This window comes from Rana temporaria, chromosome 8, assembly GCF_905171775.1.
Source record: "Rana temporaria chromosome 8, aRanTem1.1, whole genome shotgun sequence".
NCBI classification, from domain to species: Eukaryota; Metazoa; Chordata; class Amphibia; order Anura; family Ranidae; genus Rana; species Rana temporaria.
In genome coordinates this window covers 73006147-73030907 of record NC_053496.1, presented here as the reverse complement: position 1 = coordinate 73030907, position 24761 = coordinate 73006147, and the positions used below count along the sequence as shown (strand labels likewise).

General features: G+C 40.9%; 1 protein-coding gene across 26 annotated transcripts in view; it reads right to left on the bottom strand.

The window, feature by feature from the left end:
- The window catches only part of ANK3 (ankyrin 3), a 391181-nt gene extending 369568 nt beyond the window's left edge, over positions 1-21613 (bottom strand). For 5 of the 26 annotated variants that reach the window (XM_040362010.1, XM_040362020.1, XM_040362024.1 and 2 more), the window contains exon 1: positions 21035-21529. In XM_040362010.1, coding sequence (XP_040217944.1) covers positions 21035-21148 — 114 coding nt within the window. In that variant the 5' untranslated portion in view covers positions 21149-21529. Of the gene's footprint in view, positions 1-21034 lie in introns of all 26 variants that reach the window. The other 21 variants (XM_040362017.1, XM_040362014.1, XM_040362016.1 and 18 more) reach the window with 15 other exon arrangements.
- Between the last annotated feature and the right edge of the window lie 3148 nt (positions 21614-24761).

Below are 24761 nucleotides of genomic sequence, written 5' to 3'. Positions count from 1 at the left end.
TTGTGTAATAATTTCGGCTTGGTAAAACTAAAAAAAGGTATTGTGGTTTAAGCTACTTATATAGTACTGTCTTTATTAGCAGACAATATAAAACAAAATACATTTTTTGTGCAATCTTTCATTTTACAGTATTTGTCGCATTTGCCACTGTGTTGGTAAATCTAATAAAAATAAATAAAAATAAAAACTGTGCACACATAGCTTTAGCATGAGCTAATTAGTCCATTGCTAGTGCTGCTTAAAGGATTATTATCCTTCTTTTGGTGGCCATAAATGTCACTCTATCGTATAATAACGTCTTACCACCTATGAATAGCAAGCCAGTGTTTCAATCTTCTTTTCAAATTAAATAAAAATCAGCAGCACAACTACCACTAAAGCAACCTGTATAACCATTATGTTGCTCAGGGGTGGAAGTATAATCTGGTAAGAGGTGCTACACAGTGATTAAAAATACATCCTGCTGCTGTTTGTTTCATCTGCCCCCCCCCCCCCCCCTACTTGCCATTGATTGTTTATATTGCTGGCATTAAGCTAAAAAAGGATGGACTATCTCTTTGTGTATCTGTCCGAGCCAGCACAGCTTTGGCTTATTACTCTGTCATCTGCTTGGCTAGCACCCCGGCTACCAGTCTGCCACCATATCTCAAAGTAAATTCCAGAAAACACCTTAGGCCGCGTACACACGATCAGTCCATCCGATGAGAATGGTCCGAAGGACCGTTGTCATCGGTTAACCGATGAAGCTGACTGATGGTCTGATTCGCCTACACACCATCGGTTAATTAACCGATTGTGTCAGAATGCGGTGACGTAAAACACAACGACGTGCTGAAAAAAACGAAGTTCAATGCTTCCAAGCATGCGTCGACTTGATTCATGCGTGGGTTTTTAACCGATGCTTTTGCATACTAACGATCGGTTTTAACCTATCGGTTAGGCGTCCATCGGTTAAATTTTAGAGCAAGTTCTCATTTTTTTGACCGAAGGATAACTGACCGATGGGGCCCACACACGATCGGTTTGGACCGATGAAAACGAAAACGGACCTCCAGTCCGTTTTCATCGGTTTTTGACCGATCGTGTGTACGCGGCCTTAGGAGGCACTTTCCACTGACTGCCCACCTATAAAAAGGAAGCTTTGAGAAAGCCTTTTTATTAATTGGTCACCAATTTAAAGGAGGCTTAGGAGAAACTAGACAATAACCACTAATGAAAATAACGTTTTAGGATAGGGTTTTTGCTGACTGACCATCTAGGGCAGACCTTGGGTCTTTTGACTGACTGGCTATTGAATATAAAGGCAGATTTTATTGTAGACATTAGTAACCGTAATTTTATTAAAGGGAGCCTTTCACTGACCACCAATATAAAGGAGGAGTAGGAGAACCTTGACAATAACCACCAATGGAATTAAAGTTTTAGGATAAGGTTTTTGCTGACTAGCCATCTAAGGCAGACCTTAGGTCTTTTGACTGACTGGCTATCAAATATAAAGGCAGATTTTATTGAAGACATTAGTAACCGTAATTTTATTAAAGGGAGCATTTCACTGACTACCGATATTAAAAGGGAGATAAGAGAGGATTGCCTTGGCCATAAAAGATTACCAATGATAAAGCCTCGTACACACGACCGAGGAACTCGACGGGCGAAACACATCGTTTTCCTCATCGAGTTCCTTGATAGGCTGTCGAGGAACTCAACAAGGCAAGTTTCTCCATTCCCGTCGAGGAAAAAGAAGACATGCTCTCTTTTTGGCTCGACGATATCCTCGACAGTTTCCTCGTCGAAAAATGTACACACGACCAGTTTCCTCGGCAAAAAAAATCCCAGCATGTTTCTTGCTGGTTTTTGCCGAGAAACTTGGTTGTGTGTACGAGGCCTGAGAGTATATAAATACAGCCATGGGTGACCAGTGGTAAATTGCCTGTTAATGGATATGCAAGCAGCCAGGTGCTACAAAAGCAGAGGGGACCCATTTAAAATTTCTTATATTTCCCTCTGATTTGTAGTTATTCCCCTGATATAAAAATAACCTTAATTTATGTTAGGTACAGCCCTGAATACTAGTGGTAAAGGTGGGGAATACTTTGTATTAATACATATATAGCATAACTAAAATAATAGACATTGCTTAATAATTTTAAGTAAATATTTTTTTTCCCATAAGTTTAAAGTATATAATTTTTTATAAATTAAGTAATTTTTATTAAACAAGTTTTTTTTGTGTAACAACAACTACTTATACAGAAACACACTTCTGCAGGATGAGTAGAAGCATCATAAAGATATCCAAATAAAAATAAAGTACAAAGTGCAAATATAACATAGGATTTAAAATGTCTTCATTTGCAGAAGCCACACCAGACTGATCTTCAGGGAAATAACAAAACTCATTTAGAATCTGATATAAGGATCCCACAACATGTTCATCTAATTAGCACCTACCACACACATAAATGTTTCATACAATATAAAAATAATTTATAAAAAAAAACGAATAAAAATGAAAAATAATAATTCAATAACTGCGATAACAAGCTAGTTACTATCCCCTCCCTGGAAGCCGTGGGGTGGTAAGTAGCGGCTGGATGGATGCAAGACATAAAACAAGAGATACGTTTTTGTTTTACTGGAGCCACATTCTGGCCACGCTAATATTTCTGTAAATGATGCATTAAATTATACAGTATTTATATAACTCTTAAAATGTATAATTTCTATATCCCTGGAACAAAAATATTTGTATTTGTAAAATATGCTGTATCCTTGTGCACATCATTTCAAAGGGAAAACTTGTCTTCTTGTGAAATCAGCATCAGCGCCTTACTATATCTGTGCTTTGAAGATGACTTCAAAGAAAATTCACTGTATGAAGTCCAATTTAAAGTCAGCTTTGCCTGCGGTCTTGTTCTCACTAACCCCTTGTGTCTCAGTTCTTTATTTACCACATCCCTCTACCTCATCATCACCAACATTCTCATTGCCATAGAAAACCCTGGTGTCCTCTCTGCCTGAACACTGTGGCCCAGATTCACGTAGATGGGCGCAAAATTGTGCGGGCGTAACTTATCTCATTTACGTTACGCCGCAGCAAGTTTTTCAGGCAAGTGCTTTATTCACAAAGCACTTGCCTGTAAAGTTGTGGCGGCGTAGCGTAAATCACCCGGCGGAATTCAAATTCGGCGGGGAGGGGGCGTGTTTCATTTAAATGAAGCGCGTCCCTGCGCCGAACGAACTGCGCATGCGCCGTCTCTAAAATATCCCAGTGTGCATTGCTCCAAATTATGTCGCAGGGACGTCATTGGTTTCGACCTGAACGTAAATGACGTCCAGCCCCATTCACGGACTACTTAGGCAAACGACGTAACTTTTTAAAATTTCGACGCGGGAACGACGGCCATACTTAACATTTGCTGTGCCTCATAGACCCAGGGGCAACTTTACGCCGGGAAAAGCCTAACGTAAACGTCGTAACTTTACTGCGTCGGTCGCGCGTACGTTCGTGAATTCGCGTATCTAGCTAATTTGCATACTCGACACGGAAATCGACGGAAGCGCCACCTAGCGGGCAACAAAAAAAATTGCAGTTACGATCCGACGGAGTAAGAGACTTACGCCTGTCGGATCTAATGGATATCTATGCGTAACTGATTCTAAGAATCAGTCGCATAGATACGGCGGCCCAGATTAGGACTTACGCCGGCGTACATGGTGCTGCGCCGTCGTAAGTCCTTTGAGAATCTGGGCCTGTATTTGTAGATATCCTGTGGGGATATATTACAATATTATTATTACATTTTAGGGGGTTGAAGGAAGGCGTGATCACTGCTGTCGTCACCCACTCCCTGTTTGATTCCTTATATGAATATTCAAAGGATGGTGTATGGTCAAGTATCACCAGGATCATTTGGGACCTAGCCTAGGCTGACAAAATTTGAAGGGAGCCGAGGCCTGTCCTTTTATTCGTCATTTTATCACATTACAGGTAAAGGTGGAAAGACAAATTACAATTTATTTTCGGCATGCAGAAGTGTGCCACCACAGTCATGGACATGGAGGATACCCGGTAAACCTGGCCCATGCGGATCTATCACTAAAATCTGCTCATAACCCTGCTAGCTCTTTAAACTGTGCACTTTTGTGTTTATGGATTGATTCTAATTGCAAGTTATCAGTACAAAAAATCAAATGGCCAATGGAAGGTCCAGGTCAACAAGTTTCAAAACACAAACGTTGAAGTTATTAGCTGTCTGCTGTATACAAAATGTAAAATCATATACACAATTTGCCCAATACACAGGGAGAATCCAGACACATCAAGGTGGTCGAAAGTGTTCTCAGTTAATTCTATAACTGACAAAGACTTTTGTATTGTTAGGAGAGAAGGTTAGATCACGTGTCAGTTGGCTGCCTGGCAACCAAGGTCAATCCAGGCTGCTTGGATATCGGAAATGTTATCTCAATTTTTACTATGAGAGTGTAGCTGAAGCAAAGAAAACGTTAAGGGAAGACGCTAAGTGTATAACAAAATAAAATAAAGTCTTTAAAGCATAACTCTGGGTGAGACCCACTTGCTCATGAGGGTTGCAAATTACATAGAAGTCTCAATTCACTAACTTTCTCATGGATCTGAGGGGGTTCCACTTTGTTGCTAAAGTATATTGTTTAAAAGAATGACACCGTAAAACCAAAAAAATCATTATCATGTTTTTTTTATGGAAGTATTTTTAAAGAATAAGTTCACCTTTTAACAAAAAAATAATAAATGCAATTTTTTTTATGCAGGTAAAAAAATGTGCATTTACAATTTTTTGTTTTAGGAGCTTGAAAAGCTTATCCTTTAGGCCAGGATCACATATGTGCGGCCACGGGTTCGTGCCTTGGTCCGGTGTATATCTGTTGACCAGTTCAGGTGCGATTCAGGTCCGAATCATTGCCTTAATTCACACCTGAACCAGACCAATAAACGCACAGGACCCTTTATCTGCTCCACTGCCACCCTGGACCTGTGTGAACCAGTTCCATTCAGAACCAGTCACACTCGCCTGTTATGTAAATTGGATGCGGGGAAACCCATGGGTATATATCACTAAAAGAAACAATCTGTAGCAGTACCATCTGCATGAGGAAAGGCATCTCTTCCAAGTAGATGGTTCAAAAGTAGTATTTTAAAGGTTGATAATAGTGGGTAACAACATTTCACATTTAATATACATTTCGGTATGGTGGAATTGTTACATTACTCATCGATTATAATCCGAATTAGTTGGCACATGGCAGGATCCCAATAAGTAAAAAACTTTAATAAGTTACTGGGTTAAAATCCATGTCTTCAGACCTGCTTACACATTTCAGCCTTGTAGCCTTAGGCCCCGTACACACGTCCGAGGAACTCGACGGGCAAAACACATCGTTTTGCTCGTCAAGTTCCTTGTGAAGCCGCCGAGGATCTCGGCGAGCCAAGTTTCCTCATTGACTAACGAGGAAATAGAGAACATGTTCTCTATTTGGCCCGACGAGATCCTCGCCGGCTTCCTCGGCCAAAAGTGTACACACCACTGGGTTTCTCGGCAGAATACGGCTCCGATCGAGTTTATGGCTGAATTCTGCCGAGAAACTCAGTCGTGTGTACGGGGCCTTAGTCATAGTTGCATATATTTTGGATTATATTGCTAGAAATTGTCTGATAGAAGCCAAGTCAAAGCACTGATGTTCCCCACCAGTCTTTAATTGGAATCCAGGTATAGAGCACAAAGAACTGCTTTTTGACATGTTTACTCTTTGGATTCCGTCCTACTGCCTAGTTGGCACCAACTGGAAAAATACTACTTTTCCCTGGATTCATTGCAGTGTGGTTCCAGGAACTGTTTAGAGAAGATTCAAGTAAGTCTTCTTTGATTTGACATTAACAGAAGGTTTAAACAGCACTCCTGCAAAACGACTTTGTTAGCACCATTGCCAGTCTGCCTTTACATTAGGAAACCAACATGGCAATAAGTGAGTCACTGACCACCAATAAAAAGGAACATTTATTTAACATGGTCTTTCCACTGACCATCAATATGAAAGAGGTGAAAACAGAGGGATGCATAGGTCAACATAGACCAGCAGTGATCAAACAGAATAACTTGGGGTTCAATAAAGACAACTGATCACCAATGATAACCCTGCCAAATATTAGGGTCACAAAGTGCCAGATACAACACAGAGGTCAAAGAAAGGGGGTTTATTGTTCTATATGGCCTTCCAAATCATAGTATGCCCCTATGAATGATTACATATTTTCTGTTAATTGCTACAGGAGAAAACAAATGTTATGTTCCTATATAAGTGACTCACTAGGCTCACACCTAGTTGTGTTTAACAAATACAGCTCTACCGTTGAACCATTAATATCTACAAATAACTGTAATGTTCTATCATAATACTCAAATAAAATACAGTGCTTAAATCTGACAACACAATTGTGGAGCATGATTTACAAAAAGACAAGTAAGGCTACACTGGGACCCATATGTGTTCCTACACTGCATGTAGTAAACTAGAGTCCACTGTATGCTGGAAAAGCAACAAAGGCCTTTGTTCGGCCACTCCTGTGTCTCCGAAATTACCTATAAACATTTATCTGTCTATAGTGCCTGCATATAAATTGCCTGTCCAATAGACTGTCAGATAGAGGTTAATTTCATTTGACCTGAGATCTCTGTGCAAGAGAGGCTGGGCATCAGCTGGACCATGTTTTAATTGAATGCACTGGTAGAAGATCAATTCAACACTCATTGTAACAGATTGTTGTCTCCTTTTGCCTCCTTATTGGCATGTGTCATTAGAATATGAAAAGAACCTTAGCAAAGCCCATCAGGCGATAATGAAAGCCCAAGTAGCTGAACTAAAACATGACAGGTCTATAAAATGGTGCAGTACTGTTTGCAGAGCTTGTTCTATGTGTTCAAATTTACACAGAAATGACAAGATTTTCAACATGATGCTGCGAAAGAACGAAAAACATTACAAAACGGTACAAAAGTGTTCCTACTGTATTTGCAATTCCCAAATATGTAAAAGAGCCGAATCCTATATAAAATGACATAGAACAACAATGTAACTTTATTGTGCTGCTATTTTAGATCAATAAGAATGCTTAAAGCTAATATATGATCATACAAGATTGAAAATGATATAGTGTTGTTGACCTGCATGTGATTTTTGATGTATTGCTGTGTGTTTTGGGTCTCTGAAAAATAGCATGATCTGATAAGGAGACAGTGACTAGCTTCCATGGCAGCTGGCTTCCTTTTTTCTCCCTTCCGCTTCCTACCTTGCCTTTCGTAAATGACCCCCATTGTCTGCAAAAAAAACTATACAGGAACTTTTTTATAAATATACATTTATATAAGATGTCAAAAATATTTTTTAACTGTTAGAAAAACCTTGAAAAACTGTCAAATGTATCGTAAGTAGAAAAACCACAGCAGAGGAAATAGGTAATACATCTGTTACCTACCCTGAGATTACATTATTTTAAAGCTATTTAAAAAAAGCCATATGCACAGTGATACCCATGTAGCGCCAATTCACAGCATTTTCAAGCCATAGCCGCATGGACCAGGCTGTGACACTTCACACAGCAGCTGTTACCTCTCTCTCCGGCCACAAGTGAACGGAGGAGTGGCCAATCGGGGAGAGGTAGACTCCAGCCTGGCAGCTGTAGAAGGATATCCTAATATGATGAGTTATTAACAATTAGGCTCCATGCACACTGAAGCTAAAAAAAAACGATAAAAAACTCCAGTAGCTTTGCAGGGAGCCTTTCAACGTTTTTTAGCGTTTTTGCAATAGCGTTTATTAGCATTTTTCAGTGTAGCACTTTTTAAAATATTTTTGGGGGGGTTTTGAGCGTTTAGCGTTTAGCAGCGTTTTTGGGCGTTTTTGGGCGTTCAGAAAAAAGCCAATAAACTTCAAAGCTCATTAACACTAAAAAAGCCCATGTGTGCATGGGCACATATGCTCTATATTAGCCATGAATAAGCACTAATCTTGTGCGAAACGTCGGCTGTTCCCCTGTTTTATGATTTGGTGACACCCTTGGAATCCTGTTTTAAAACGTGTGACCATATAGTAGACCCACCTAGAGCGGTGACTCTCTTTCTTGCATGGGCACATAGGCTAACATAGAGTTCAGTTTATGGGCTTTTTTTTAAAAAAAAAACACAACGCTAATAAACTGCAATTTATCAGCTTCAGTGTGCATGGAGCCTTAAGCAATGTTTCTGCAACGCTAATAATAATGTGATGCAAAGCACATCAATAAAGTACAAAAAATAAAATAATTATGTAAGTCCACTTTAAATACATAAAATTAGAGCAACAGTGCCAATCCAAAGATGCATGTTTTTATTTTTTGCATTTTATTGTTGTGCTTTGTATTATGTTATTTTTAGCACAGCTAAATTATGTTTATTTTATTGATTGCACTGTGTCTGACTGTTTTTTGCCAGTGGCTTTTTTTCCACCTGCCAGCGCGGTTTCCATTATAAATGTGTATTAACAATCAAGCAAATGTTTATATGTGAGGGTGACAGGAAATAAAAAAAGAGAGCCGGTCCGAGGGCACAGTCACTTTCATAGGCCTGCAATTGCAGCCAGAGCCACAGAAAGAGAGACTATCCCATTGCATAGTATACGGAGGAAGCTGATTGGTTGCAAGGCAGCATGGGAACTGGAAAAGACTGCTGGGAGCCTCTTGGAACCATAACAATTTTAGTCACTAGGAGTGATTCTCTATTAAGTGGTGACCTGGATGGAACTACAAGTCCCATGAGAATGGTGTGCTACAGAAAGAAGGAAATGAGAGAAGAAGCTAGGGCTCTGGCGGTCTCCCAAGGTGATTTTTGGAAGGTGCTGCTGAATTAGAAACGCTACTGTTGCCAAAGCCCACCATGGTGTCAGACTGAGACTGTGCTTCCGCATTCGCACAGAGGCCTCAGCTGTTGGAGAGATCCAGCGAACTGGAGGTGAGGGATGTCACTGGTTTTGCGGGAGATCGCCACTACTGAATCCAGAGTCACCTACATTATGGCCATCAGAGAGCAGGAGGAAGCTACTTAATAGACTGCATAGTGATGATGGGCTGCTGGCCATAACCTCTTTAATCTCCTCTGAAAGGGACAGCGCCACCCTAGCATGGGACCTAGTTTGGGGACTAACACCTTTTAATGGGGGATACAAATAGATTTGAGTGCTGCTAGCCTTTATGAGGCCCTTGGGGCACTATTCCTCCAACTGATATGAGGCACTATTCCTTCCACTGACACCAACAAGGGGGCACTATTTCTTTCTCTGATACCAATGATGGGATACTATTCCTCCTACTGATAGGGGCCCTACTCCTCCTCCTACTGACCACCATCCCTGAGGCCACATTTATTCTTACTGGTGCTGGGCCCGAAACATTTTCTGCACCCACTGGCCACAATCTGGCCCTTTCTAAAGTCTGAAGGACAATAAAGTGGCCCTTTGTTTGAAAAGTTTGGAGACCCCTGCTCTACACTTATATATAAAAACTAGAGAAAAGGAAAAAAAGGAGCAGCTCTCTTGTTTTATTAGCCAGACTCTTTGTATCATTTAAATATGCAGCTTGATTACTGCGCTGGCCGCTAGGTAACAACAGAAATATGTGATCTGTGCTGCCAAATCGTTTTTAAAGGTTCAAACTCCGTGGCTACATATTCCTTTTATTAAAGTGGAACTATAAGGAAAAATATTAACGCAGACCCTGCACCTAAAAAGCCCTGAATCACTCAGTTGACTTTTTGTGAGGACATAAGGCTTCCAACCACCCACCCGGAGTCACTGGAAAATGTGTCAGATAGTGATTACATGGCGCTGCTCAATGCAGCATTTCGGATCCGCCCTTTCCAAAGTAAGAAAATGGTAATGATAGCCCGTGATTTTTTATCAGATATGGCTAAAGACACCTGTAAAAAAGGTAAGTATATCGATTATTGGATTATGAGAGAACGATCTGAGCCTGGAGTTGGGTTTTAAAGCATCTCATACATTTACAAAATCAAACTGCATATTTTTATTACTCCTTTTCTGTATTAAATACCTGCCGATTTTTTCAGTGAGAGGTATTATCTTCAACAGGATTATACAACTGATTTGCTTTCAGTTTAATCACTGCAATGCTGTCTCCCTGTGCAGCTCCTGTAGCCACTAGGGCAATAGAGCAGCATGCGTAAGCTTTTCCACTGCTGATAAACCTCTTTCTCACTGCTAATAATTTACAGGACATGCCCAGCTCTACCCCAGGCCTGTATATTGCTGTCTATATTACCTGGGATGAACAGCTAGCATTGCACTGCAAGGTGCCTTGTGTCAGTAGGAAATGACATAAGGTGCCCCATTGGGGTCCCTCCTCCTGACGCCTTTAGCCACTTGGATGATTTCATGAAGAGCAAAGAAGATGATTTCTGTAATCCACTGACCAGGTACATAGGGTGAGAAGCTTGTAGGAAAAAAAAGCTAGCCCATAGAATTACATCAATTTGGCGTTGGGAAGAAAGATCTCTGCCTGCTTCTTCTCAGACCTGGTCTGGGTGTGTGCACAGCAGTTTATCCTTCTTTGACTGGCACGCTGCCATAGGACTGAGAAGGTTGCCAATATTGCTTACAGTCAGGTTAAGTCATGATCAGTAACATTACCGACACGTACAGTAAATTTAGGCAGTTCTTACTACCGCCACCTTTAAGCCTCGTACACACGCACTGTTTTCTCGGCCAGAAACAGCAAGAAAACTGCTGGCAGAGCTTTCTTGCCGAGTAAACCGTGCGTGTGTACGAGGCTTTGAGGTTTCTCTTAGAGAAAACGTCCCAGAATCTAGACAAGAAAGATAGAGAACATGCTCTCTATTTTCTCGTCGTGATTCTCGGCAGTGTATTCCTACCGAGAAACCCGAGCGTATGTATACTTATTTGTCTCCATGGAAACCCACGCTTCAAAGGCATAGGTAGGGTGAAGCAAGATAGCGGCGACAGCATCGAATATGACGAGTGCATGCTCGTCATAGTCGATGCTGTCGCCGCGTTCGTGCCATTCAAAAGAACGGCGGTTCTTTTGAATCGTACGTGTGTACACTCGGGCCAGCAAGAAAATCTTGCCAGGAATATCGTCAGGAAAAACAACGTTTTTTTTCCTGACGAGAATCCCGGCCATGTGTACAGGGCTTAAGAATTTATCTCAATGGCAGAAACAAATTTTTAAAGACCTACCGCCTTTTCTTGCTTTAGGAAACTGGCGCTAATTAAGACCAACTCTGATCTGGCAGAAAGAGGTACAGTGGGGGTCGTGTCTGTGCTGGGAAGCGTTCATGTACAGCTTCCTGCATAGTGCTCTATCCCCGCCAGGCTGAAAGCTAAATGTAAACAAAAGGGTTGGGCATACAGCTGATGTCATTAATCATATTGAGATATTACGTGCCACTGCGTGGGCACAGCCTGATGGGGAACTGAGAGAAATTGACAGGGCACAGCAGTGGGCAGATTAGAAAGTTGCTATTGGACTGAATATTGACTTTATTGACTCACGGCAGAATCAACAGATCTCCATACAGCCAGCATTAATAGACTCTCTGGCTGCCATCAACAATAGACCCCTCCCCCAACAGTAGCTCTCTTTCAGCAACAACTGACCCCCCAGCAACATAAGACCCCCCTAGAAACAATAGGTCCCCCACCAGCAACAATAGACCCCCCTGCAAAAATAGATCCACAGCAGTGAGCAAGTGAGCATCAATACCCTGCAGCACACCCCAGCATCCCTTGCTATTACATACAGTCAGTTCAGAAGGTGGCGGAACTGCGTTCCCCCGCGTTCCCGCTGAAAAAAAGCCCTGCACCTGTGGCTTACTTTGTTAAGGATTTATTTGCTGATGTCACATATGGACTTTTTTAATTATTTTAATTCACATTCGCTGGTTAGGTGTGGATATTTCTATTTGGATATGATTGTAATACATATTATTTGGTTGGTTAAACATTTTTTCATTATTGTAAATTAGGTATGAGTCATTTTATATCACTATATATAGCACAGCACTTTTGAGTCAGCAGTATTTCTCTGTGAATATGTCTTATTACTAATGCAGGAATATAAACACAGATGTAATGGAATATCTACTTTACATGAGCCCTTGGCCAGGTAATGGACATTCAAGTATTTGCACATTCGTGCTCTACGCATGCGCAAGTCGCACTGCGTGTTCTGAGTGGTCCCTGCTGTCTTCTGGGGCCTTTGTGTCTCCCAGAAGACAGTGGGAGGGGGTGGGGGGGGATAGACAGAGGGGGGACCAGACATGGTATTTGCTCCCACTTCCGGCAAAAGATCGCCACAGTATCTGCTCCCCCCTGAAAGGAGCCAAATGTGACACCAGAGGGGTTGGAGGAACCGGATCAGCGGAAGTTCCATTTCTGGGTGGAACTCCGCTTTACCATTATCATTGACAGTAAGGGCCAGTTCACACCATAGAAATGCAGTCTGGATGCTTTTCTGCATGCAAATTTTTGAGGTGTTTTTGATGCATTCCAGTGTGTTTTTGGTGCATTTTTAATGCAGTCTATTGCAATTTTTCCTCCTCTTGTTTCTTGACCTTAATGACGTGTGTTTCAGATGCATTTTTACAGCGTTCCAGTACAGTCAAGTGCAGGAAAAATGCAGTATGTACTACTTTTTTTCTGGAACGCATTGGAACTGCAAGCACTGGTGTGAACTTTGCCATTGGAAATCATATAACCGACTTTCCATGCATTCTTGATGCAGAAAAAATACACAGGACTGCATGTGGTATGAACTGGCACTGAATGTAAAACAGAATCTCAGATTTTGGGTTGTCCCCAGAAAAGTAACAGAGGGGAAATCTTTCAATGTGGGCACTGGTTCTGGTGACCTGGGGGTCCCCAAGGAATTCCCTTAATTTGCAGAGATTTCCTCTCACTTCCTGTTTAGCTATGGGACAGGAAGTGAATGGAAATCTCCGTAATGGGACATAGATGGCAAAATAAAAAAAAATTGACAGGGATTATAACCCTTGCTTGCTCTATCCATAATCCATAAATAAAGAAAAAAGTTTTGCCTATAATTCTATTTTAAGCTTTGAAATAAGATATTCAAATATCGTAATAGGCACTGGAAGGGATAATATGTCTTCACTTCATGTTAGCTTGTGTCAAGCCTCGTACACACGACCGAGGAATTAGACGGGCGAAACACATTGTTTTCCACGTCGAGTTCCTTGTTAGGCTGTCGAGGAACTCGACAAGGCAAGTTTCTCTATTCCCGTCGAGGAAAAAGAAGACATGCTCTCTTTTTGGCTCGACGGGATCCTCGACAGTTTCCTCGTCGAAAAATGTACATACGACCGGTTTCCTCGCCAAAAAAAAAACCCCAGCAAGTTTCTTGCTGGTTTTTGCCGAGAAACTCGGTTGTGTGTACGAGGCCTGAGTTGTTCCCATGCATACACTGTTGCCTGTGCTGTAGTGTAAAACAGTAAGGGTTGATTTCTAATGCCGCATACACACGACCGTTTTTCATGACGAGAAAATTTCTATTTTTTAAATTGGTCATTAAAAACGATCGTGTGTAGGCTCCAGAGCATTTTTTTGCGATGAGAAAAGTGGGCGTTAAAAAACGTAGAACCTTTTTCTCGTAGTTTTTCACGTTGTGAAAAACGGTCGTGTGTACGCTTTAATGACGGGAAAAACGTGCATGCTCAGAAGCAAGTTATGAGAAGGGAAATTTGCATAATCAGCCCAAAGGGTGGCGCCATTAGAATGGAACTTCCCCTTTATAGTGCCGTCGTACGTGTTGTACGTCACCGCGCTTTGCTAGAGCATTTTTTTTTCACGAGCGTGTGTATGCAAGGCAGGCTTGACAAGAATCACGTTGAGAAAAACTTTGTTTTTTTTCCATGACATTAAAAACGGTTGTGTGTACATGGCTTAAGAATAGCAGAAGAAATAAGGTATGAACGTATGCTTTGTTTCTAACAGACACCAGCATTTTTCACTGGGGGTATTAAACCAGTATCTCACTTGACCAAAACCATGTAATAAGTATTTTATATCCGGGTAGCCCATCCCAGCACACAGCTTATTGTTTAGTAAAACCGTTTGAGCGCATATAACCCATTTGCCTTGCCATACATAAAGGCATAACGGCTATAAAGTGTCCGAAAAAAATAGGTAGTGGAGTAACAGCTTGTTTTAAAGCTTTATTTATTGATTTTTAGGAACGTATGAATACTTGAATGATCATTTCCAGACCATGAGTTCACATTAAATTTTCATCGGCGGCATTTTTTGTTTACTATAATGATCACTAATCTATATCATGCGCCTTATATACGGTAATTATCTGCACATCTGTTAAAAAGAGATATTTTCTTTTGTGTGATTTCTTATGTAAGATGTACTATTGATATCAGAAATGGATCATCTAATATCCCAAGTAAGGATGCTGTACAAAATATAACATACAAAAAACTCATGGTCATTCAATCCGGTGTACTACTGTGTGTTCAATAATTCTCAGACTAGGGCAGTGTTGATATTCCTGATGTAGGTAGCTGTATGACTTTACTGACCAGCAGAGGTGTGTGTGCCAAAACAATGGTTGGCTAAATTGGCATGTAAACAGTGTTCAACTTTCTGGCCAGAGCATAAAAACAATCCCCTCTTTCCTCATGTTTGGGTACCTTACTGCACAAGGATCAAAACAGGTTTAACAGAGATGACAGTTGCTGCAAATTTTAGGGCAAGCACGGAACACAATCCTGAACAAAATATAAAACAAAAAAAAAAAATAGGTGTGCGCAGTGTCTTTATTTGTATTATTATTATTATTTTTTTACGATTTTATTTTTATTATTTATTTTTTTAAATATATATATATATATTTATATTTATTTATTTAGGAGCCCTGTTGGGGGGCTTTGGTGAAATGTCGGTGGTCTAAACAGACCCCTGATGTCTAACTTTTGAGACAGAGAAAGGGACTGAGGACAGAGATTCCCCAGTCCCTTTCTCTGCAGCCAGGCAGCAGAGGGAATCTGCACAGTACAGGGTGAGCCCAGGCACACCTTACACCCTATGTGCGCACGCCTATGCGTAAATAATTGAATGTAATATCCAAACAAAGAAGGTAAATAACTAGTAGTCCACTAAAAGGGGTTCATTTCATTTCTTTTGAACAGCATTTGCCATGGTAGTGCCCTAATGTATAGAACTACTTCTAACGACAGTGCCTGGTTAAGATGGATAATGCAGAACACTGTTTTCCACCTTTAATGAGGTACGTATGACTTTTTAAAGCAGCTTATTAATATCTAAAAGCTTTACCATCTACTAAAAACTTTAGCCTGTGTACAGAAAGCCAGGGATGGGTCCTAGAAGGCAAGTATGCTATTTGGATTGTGTTCCTTTTAAGGGGTATGGTAAGAGATTTTTTTGAGTACTCAGGGGTTCTCATCCATGCAGGGTGAGGGGTTCTGGGGTAGTCTGGCTGGAGAGGAGAGGGTTGATTTGCAGTTCTCTCAAGATTGGTAATTCCCCTTTTGGGACCCAGAATCCAGAGTCTCAGGCCTCGTACACACGACCAAGTTTCTCGGCAAAAACCAGCAAGAAACTTGCTGGGAGATATTTTTTTCCTGAGGAAATCGGTCGTGTGTACATTTCCGTCGAGGAAACTGTCGAGAAACTCGACGAGCCAAAAAGAGAGCAAGTTCTCTATTTCCTTGATGGGAATTGAGAAAATTGGCTTGTCGAGATTCTCGACGGCTTCACAAGGAACTCGATGAGCAAAACGATGTGTTTCGCCCGCCGAGTTTCTCGGTTGTGTGTACGAGGCCTCAGAGAAACTTTGGGTGGGAAAGAGCCTCCAACGATGAGTAATGAGACCTTTTCAAGTAGGAGAGGCTTGCAAAGGAGAAGGAAGAAGTCAGTGAAGTACAGTGGAGAAGCTCACAGCTGTGAGAAAGTGTGCACTGTCTTGTGACTGAGACCTTGCTGAGCTCCTGTGGCTTTTCCTGTACCCTGAAGCAGACGGGAACCTCACCCCATGTGTAGGACTGGTATACTGGCGGTGAGCCGAAATACTGTTTTTAATATACCAGAAATATGGAATTTTTGTTTTTGCTTTGTTGAAGAAAGCTGTTTTTTTCCAGATTTTGAAGGGACAGTAAAGAAGACTTTTACAACAAACTGGTTGATGATTCCAGGCTCTCCATATTACACTTATTATAACAGAAGATGCAGAAGTAACAACTGAACCTATCAGAGTATACAAACACTAGTTAGGAACCTTTCCTGGAGGGCCCTGAGATAGCCAGCTAACCTGTATACATGTATACTAACAACTGGTCATTTACAGTGAAATCAGTAAAACATGTATCCTTTTCTTCCATTCCTTAAAATATGCTTTCCCCTTCAGATGACCAACATTGCATTACAGTGGGCAGACTGAAAGCAACTCCAATGATGTATTGTTTCATACCTTGGCAGACCCTATACACAGACTGGCAGCATTTCAAGAGCCATCAGGGAAGAAAATGTAAAATGCATATCTACAAGCTAGAACAGAATAACAATATTGTAGAATATGGATAGTGCTGTATTTAAAGGGCAAACAAGACACCAGTGGAAAACCTGTAAAAGACTAAACATTCCTGGTTCCGTACACAAACATACGCCTAGAATTTATATATGTTAGGACAGCATAAGGAGACAAATCAAGAACATAGGGGGTTATCCACAAAAGGGATACGCCGGCGTATCTACTGATACGCCGTCGTATCCCTGTTTCTATCTATGGAACTGATCCACAGAATCAGTTTACCATAGATAGGCAGAAGATCCGACATGTGTAATTGAATTACACTGTCGGATCTTAAGGATGCAATTCTAGGCCGGCCGCTAGGTGGCGAGGCCATTGCGGTCGGCCTAGAATATGCAAATGAACACTTACGGCGATCCACGAACGTTCCGACGGGCCCGTTGCGCTAAATCTACGTCGTTTACATCGAGTTACGCCGTGTAAAAATAGGGCTAAGTCCTATTTGACTAAGCCCTATCAAGTATGGCCGTCGTTCCCGCGTCGAAATTTTAAACTCTACGTCGTTTGCGTAAGACGTCCGTGAATGGCGCTGGACACCATTTACGTTAACGTCTAAGCAAATGACGTCGGAGCGACGTCTGTTAGCGCAATGCACGTCGGATAAGTTACCCGACGGAGCATGCGCAGTACGTCCGCCGCGGGAGTACGCCTAATTTAAATGGGACTCGCCCCATTAGATTCGACACACCTTGCGCCGGACACATTTAAGTTACACCGCCGCAAATTTCAAGGTAAGTGCTTTGTGGATCGGGCACTTAGGTAGAAATTTTGCGGCGGTGTAACTTAAATCGGAAGATTTAAGTTACGCAGGATATTTGTGGATCTGGCCCATAGCCATTAGCTATTCTTCTGTTCCAGCCTGCTCTGCCAACTACTATAATGTTACCATCAACCCATGTAGCTCAGATAGTAAAGTCCTACCTAAAGCAGACCATACACAGTCGGTCGAATTTCGAACCAATTTTCTTTTCAAAATCAGAAAGTTTATTTTTTTTTGTGATCCGATGATGCCACCATTGATTTTTGAAATTCGGCCGACCAAGCCTTCATGTTACTACGGAAAATAATTTTCGTGGCCGGGAATATCCTTTTCTCTCCGGGAATTTTCTTTTCTTGCACGTGCGCATTTTTTTTCTATTACATTTCTTGCACGATTCTCCCATCATTGATTAGAAAATCGTTTATTTTTCCAAAAAATTCCAACATGTCCGATTCCTCAAATTTGATTGCCGCACGGAAATCAGCTATTGCTGCAGCCCACTAACGGTGCAAAATTTGTACAAAAATTCTTTGATACGATTTTCTAAAGAAATTCGAACCGTGTATGGCCAGCTTAAGTCTGCAAGTGAATTCTTGGTATATAGGAAGTAGACAGAACACCTCTTCTGGTTGGATACTAGAGGACGCAGGGAGTCTTTACACTATGTAGAAAGAGGTACGTTATTCGCTAATGTAAAAGCTAAATGGCAATGTGAAACATGTTAGAGGGCCCTATAGTTATAAATGTACAATTCAAACATATTACCTTCATCATGTGAATTGCATTTGATGACCATAGAAGGCCTGGTAGTGTAACAACAATTCAAATAAAACCAGATATTAAAAGAGCATGGCCATGCAATCTAAAGTATGTCAATGGACAATAGAAGACGTATTACAATAGAAGACGTATTACCCCTAGTGAATGGAATAGGAAAAGTAGACACCTTACTAAATGTACTGCCAAGACAAGAACGTGCTGATCTGTATACTCTAAAATAAACCACACCCTTCATTTTACTTTATCCTAAGTGTAAGTGAAATGGGCTCTTACATTATATATTTGCACTCCAGGGTTTTAAATACATCCTTTGACAAACACGTTGTTAATGTACCTCAGTTGAAACACTTAGGATGCAATACCTTAGCAATGCATCTTGAAATGAAGTTTTCACATCCAACAAGGGAAAGGCTTATATAACAAGGCACAGAACAATGCGCAGAGCAGAGGAACTCATACAACCCAACTGGAATTCATTTTTAATGCCTTTATTTCAGACTGCTCTACACTCATGGATGCTGAAAACCGATTGGATGCTGTGCATTATTGCATATCATCCCTCATCTGCTGAACATTACTCAGGTCGTTGTACAAAATATAAACACGACTTCAGTAATAACCAAACCATCAGCTGAAATGTTTTCTATCTAGAAAAGGTATGTTGTCCATTTTGCATATATACAGATGGTGTAGGTTCTTATTTGATTGAGCTTTGTAGGCCTGACATAGACACAAATGATTAAAGCTCTTTTCAAAGGACAAAGGCAATACACAGGACAATGTATACCCTTTCAAGTCTCACTCCCCCTCAAGATTGAGGAGGTGGTCTTATGGTAATAGAAAACATTCCTAGAGAATAGAAACAGACAGTTTTGATCTCCACTCTTTATCCAAAAGCCTGTGCTTCCATTGTTTTTCAATACACCCAAGTATGTACAATGTGCGTATAAAAAAAAAATACCACTAAAACAGCCAAATCAACATTTACTGCAGAGATACCTCTAGCATGGATGATATGCGTGTAACGTCCAACATTTTACAAATATACACTGTCTGCCTTCTACATAATGCCACTAAACACCAATTCCTTGATCTACACTAAAAAAATAAAATATAAAAAATTAAAAACACCACTCCTTGTATTGGCGGAGACCCAATTACATTACTAGGAGCTGTCCAAAATGTGATTGCTGAAGCTCATTGTCACTCTGCATCCAAGACCAACACGTGTACAGTATGCGTTTTTTTTATGAATTCCAAGGGTATTAAGACACAATCACAGATCAATCAAGCAATATATGCGCAGTTTAAGTCGTTTCTATCGTAGGAACCAGTGTACGCTCTCAACTGCTGGGTTATTCCCACTGTGAATATTTGATATGGTCAACATCCGGATTATACACATGGAATGCTGAGAATACACAATGATCCACCACAATCAGCCACCACTGATACCTTATCATGTCAATTACAGCAACACAGTTGTTTGGCCTTTAACACACTGTTATAACAAAGCATGCCAGTTAACTTCAAAAGTATATGCACTGTATGCAATATCCACTGTCAACACCTATAGCAGCTTCTTCATTATGTCATTGATGACACTAGGTAATTGTTTCCTATGAGGGAAATAAAAAGACTAAGGCCCCGTACACACGACCAGTTTCCTCGGCAGAATTCAGCTTCCGACCGAGTTTCTGGCTGAATTCTGCCGAGGAAACTGGCCGTGTGTACACTTTCGGCCGAGGAAGCCGACGAGGACCTCGGCGAGGAAATAGAGAACATGTTCTCTATTTCCTCGTTGTTCTATGGGAGCTCTCCTCCCGCCGAGGTCCTCGGCGGCTTCAGGGCTGAACTGGCCGAGGAACTCGACGTGTTTGGCACGTCGAGTTCCTCGGCCGTGTGTACGAGGCCTGAGAGTGTAAACAAAAGACTGACAAGCAGTTTGGTGCTTTATCGTATATACCAAGGAGGATTCTCCTTTACTGCAGCAAATCTACATGTCACCGAACGAGCTCATGCATCAATGCTCACAGAAAATTAGGATTAGCTGTCCTTTAGGGAATATCACAAAGGACCATAAAAAAAACGAAGGCCAATTAAATAAAATAAAAAAACCTATAGCGACAAGCTCCTTAGTCTTCGGCCTTTTGGTCAATATTTATTAATTGCGACTGATGAGAGTGAAAACACTTCTGGGCCTTATCTCCAAAACTGGAGGGCAGTGGCTCAGTGAACACTGGATATACCTAATTCTCTATAGGAACATGCATTTTAATTGCCCTTTGTCCCTGGCTGTGAATGCGATATTAACAAAGCAAAAGGCAGGAACAAAAATGTTGGATGTAAAAGCATTATTCAATGAATAATGGTACATTTGTGCCAGAAAAATGAGGATATAAAAAAATAATAATTGAGTATTAGGGAATTAGGTCACACGAGCTAGAAATGGAAACGAAAAACCAAACCAGATATATAACTATATATATATATATATTATATATATATATATATATATGTATATCATAGTAAGCAAACATTATATATCATAGTAAACATTTTTTTTTTTACTGAAAAGCATGTTGGGTAATTTTTACAAATAAACATGGAAGCTGAAGCAGTTAGCCAGAGAATTGGGAAGAAAATTGTATATCCCATGAAGAAGACTGACGTGTACAGAGGACAAACACCCCCTGCACCATTACTGCAGCAGTCGGTACCAGTGAAATGTGGTCCAGGGTTTCGGAGCAGCCCAAGCCTGGTTGTGCACCTGTAAAATAAACACACAACATTCCACTTGTCATAGGCAGAAAGGATACCTTTTTCTTTCGATCCCTAGAGCGCTTCCTGTGCCTTCTTTTCTCCTTAGCTTCCTCCTCTGCATTAATTTCAAAATCCCGGTTCTTCTTTAACTGGGATGCTGCATGAGCCATTGTTAGAGAGAATATCCCATGAAAAGCGCCCTTGAAGAAGGTAGTATACCCTAGTGCACCTTCTATCCAGATTCACAGTGAGGACTCCAATAAATGGAGTGATACAGCAGGGAAGCCAGTACGCAGGCTCAGGATGAGGAGGGGAACCATGTACAGATCCAGTGCTTACATCTTTTCCATCACCTTCCAGTACCTGAAGCCTTCCCTGTCATTGTTATGTATCAGTACAATGAGAGAGATAGAGAAAGAGAGGAGAAAAAAAAAAAGACAGCAGAAGCAGTGTGTGCTGCTTGACGGCACTATCCCCTTGCCACCAGCTGGAAGTGTCTAAGTGATCCCAGTAAAGGGGGATTGCTCCTAATGATGCTTCTATGCAGAAAAACAGTCATGTGGAGCTGCACATGCAAACACACAGCTTTACAATCTGCCTGCCAGCCCAGGCTCTGGGGGCAGCTGAAACAAGCACAGTGTCATCAGCATAAGAGCGGAACGTGTCCTTTGCAGAAGTCTCTGAACCCAAGATACAGTGCAGGCTTCCACTTTGAAAATAGCTGCTGTTGCTGCTGATGAGGAAGGCAAAATAAATAAATAAAAGAAGAGGAAAAAAAAAATCATTTTGCCACACAGCCCCCAAGCTGCATTATGCAGAGCACAATGTGAGAGGAGGTTTTTATTAACACAGTATGTGGATAGCACGCTGCCTCACTCTAGAATGAAAACACATTCATAAATGGTGGTGGAATGAAGCTTATTTTTCATAAATGAATGCAACTTACAGTTTGCCACTACTATATATATATATATATATATATATATATATATATATATATATATATATATATATATACACATACACATACACACATTATATATATATATATATATATATATATATATATATATATATATATATATATACACACACACACACACATACACACGCACACATATATATATATATATATATATATATATATATATACATACATACATACATACATACATACATACATACATACATACATACATACATACATACATACATACATACATACATACATACATACATACATACATACATACATATATATATGAAATAAATATTGCTAATATGAGTGTTTGCATTCAATAAAATAATTAAAAGCAATACATGACATAATACATGATATGATATACATGAAATAATAGAAAAGGCTAAGTACAATGGGCCAGATTCACAGCAGAAATACGCCGGCGTATCTACTGATACGCCGGCGTATTTTCAAATTTGCCGCGTCGTATCTTGATTTGGAATCCTCAAACCAAGATACAACGGCTTTTGACATAGATCCGGCGGCCGCTGGGTGGAGTTCGCGTCGTTTTCCAGCGTCGGGTATGCAAATTAGCTGTTTACGGCGATCCACAAAGGTACGCGCGTTGGTCGCATTCTCTTACGTCGTCGCTAGTCAGTTTTTCCCGTCGCAATACTAAGCCTGCTATTTCATGACTTAGATTTAGACCAGCCATGTTAAAGTATGGCCGTCGTTCCCGTGTCGAATTTCAATTATTTATTTTTTTTGGGTAAGACGTCCGTGAATACGAAAGTACGTTACCCACGTCGCCGTTCAAAAAACATGTCGGGGCGCCGTAATTTCACGCAAAGCACGGCGGGAAATTTCCTAACGGAGCATGCGCAGAACGTTCGGCGTGGGAACGCGCCTAATTTAAATGGTACATGACCCATTTGAATTAGGCGGGCTTGCGCCGGACAGCTTTACGCTACGCCGCTGCAAGTTTACAGGCAAGTGATTTGTGAATCAAGCACTTACGCCGAAAACTTGCGGCGGCGTAACGTAAAGGGGATACGTTACGCCGCCGTAAATATTCGTGAATCTGGCCCATTGTTTTTTTTAATGTACAGTAAAACCTTGGTTTGAGAGCGTTTTGCAAGACAAGCAAAATTAAAAAAAAAATGTTGCCTTGATATACAAGCAATGTCTTGATATAAGAGTAGCGTCATGTCACAACTGAGTATAAAAAAAGAAGAGAGGAGCCTCTAAGTGTAGCAATATAGTTACATTTAATGAAGGTACGACATTTAGCAACTTATTGCTACACTTAGAGGGGCCTCTCTTCTCTTTTATACCCTGTAAAAAAATGCTTTAATATAAGTGCTTTGGATTACAAGCATGTTTCTGGAAGTAATTATGCTTGCAAACCAATGTTTTACTGTATTTAATAGTTCAGTGATCGTGCATTAAAAATAAAAATACATTTTGGTAGCAAGCTCACATAGCATATATATAAAAAAATAGAAAAAAAGTTTCCTTCTTTTTTTTTCAACCACTCTTAAAGCGGAGTTCCGCTGGAAAAAAATAAAATATTAAAAGTCAGCAGCTACAAATACTGCAGCTGCTGACTTTTAATATATGGACACTTACCTGTCCTGGGCGCCCATGATGTCGGGTCCCAAAGCCAATTTGTCTCTCGGCTCTCGGGTGCCATCTTCAGTAAGGGAATCAGGAAGTAAAGCCTTGCGGCTTCACTTCCTTGTATCCTACTGCGCATGTGCGACTTGTGTGTGTGTCCCAGAAGACAGCGGGGGAGACAGAGTAGGCGCCAGACGTGGCGTAGGTCACCGGTATCTGCAAATGTGACACAGGAGGGGGGGAGGATTCCAAAAATCGGAATTTCCATTTTTGGATGGAACTCCATCTCGTACACACGATCGGATTTTCCGACGGGAATTGTGTGTTGACTGCCTGTTGGTGGAAAATCCAACTGTTTGTACGCTCCAACAGACGATTTTCCGCTGACATATGTTGGAGAGCAGGCTTTTTAAACTTTCCGTGGACAACGCTCTGTTGTCGGATTTTCCAAGCATATGTACACAAGTCCGTCAGACCAAAGTCCAAAGAACATGCATGCTCGGAATCAATGCTCACCAAACACGACATTAGCAGAAGGTGTCCAACGGGTGGCACTAAAGAGCTGAAAAAACACGTAGTACGTAACTGCGTTCGTGTTTGTTGACCGAAAATTCTTTGCCGTTTGTAGAAAAGACAAATTCCTGGCCAACACCCTTCGGACAAAAGTCTGAGGCTTTGTCTGCGGAAAATCCAATTGTGTGTACGAGGCTTTAGGCTGGGTTCGCACATGTGTGGCCGCGATTTGCACTCTGTAGTCCAGGGCGTTTCTGTTCACTGGTTCAGGTGCGATTCAGGTACAATTCACACCTTGACCCAAAAACACACAGAACACTTTTCCAAACCGCACCAAGGCCGTCCGCACACGTGTGAACTGGCTCCATTAAAAGATGGTCACATTCACATGTTATGCGAATTAGATGTGGTTAAAAACTTGCATATATGTGAACCCAACCTTATGGAATAATAAGTTGTATGAGATCTCCTTCCATCACCTCAATATCTGTTTACCTCTTCACTATCTGCAGCTTTTAAATATTCATCGTGTGAACTAAAATAGCAGAATTCTAGCCTTGAAGCAGCTAATAATGGAACATACACAGAAGTTTTAAAATAAAAGAGCCAATAAATGTCAATAATTACATAAACATGCTCAAAGCGGAGGTTCACTCTAATAATATGTATATCTGACCAACTTCCTTACATTC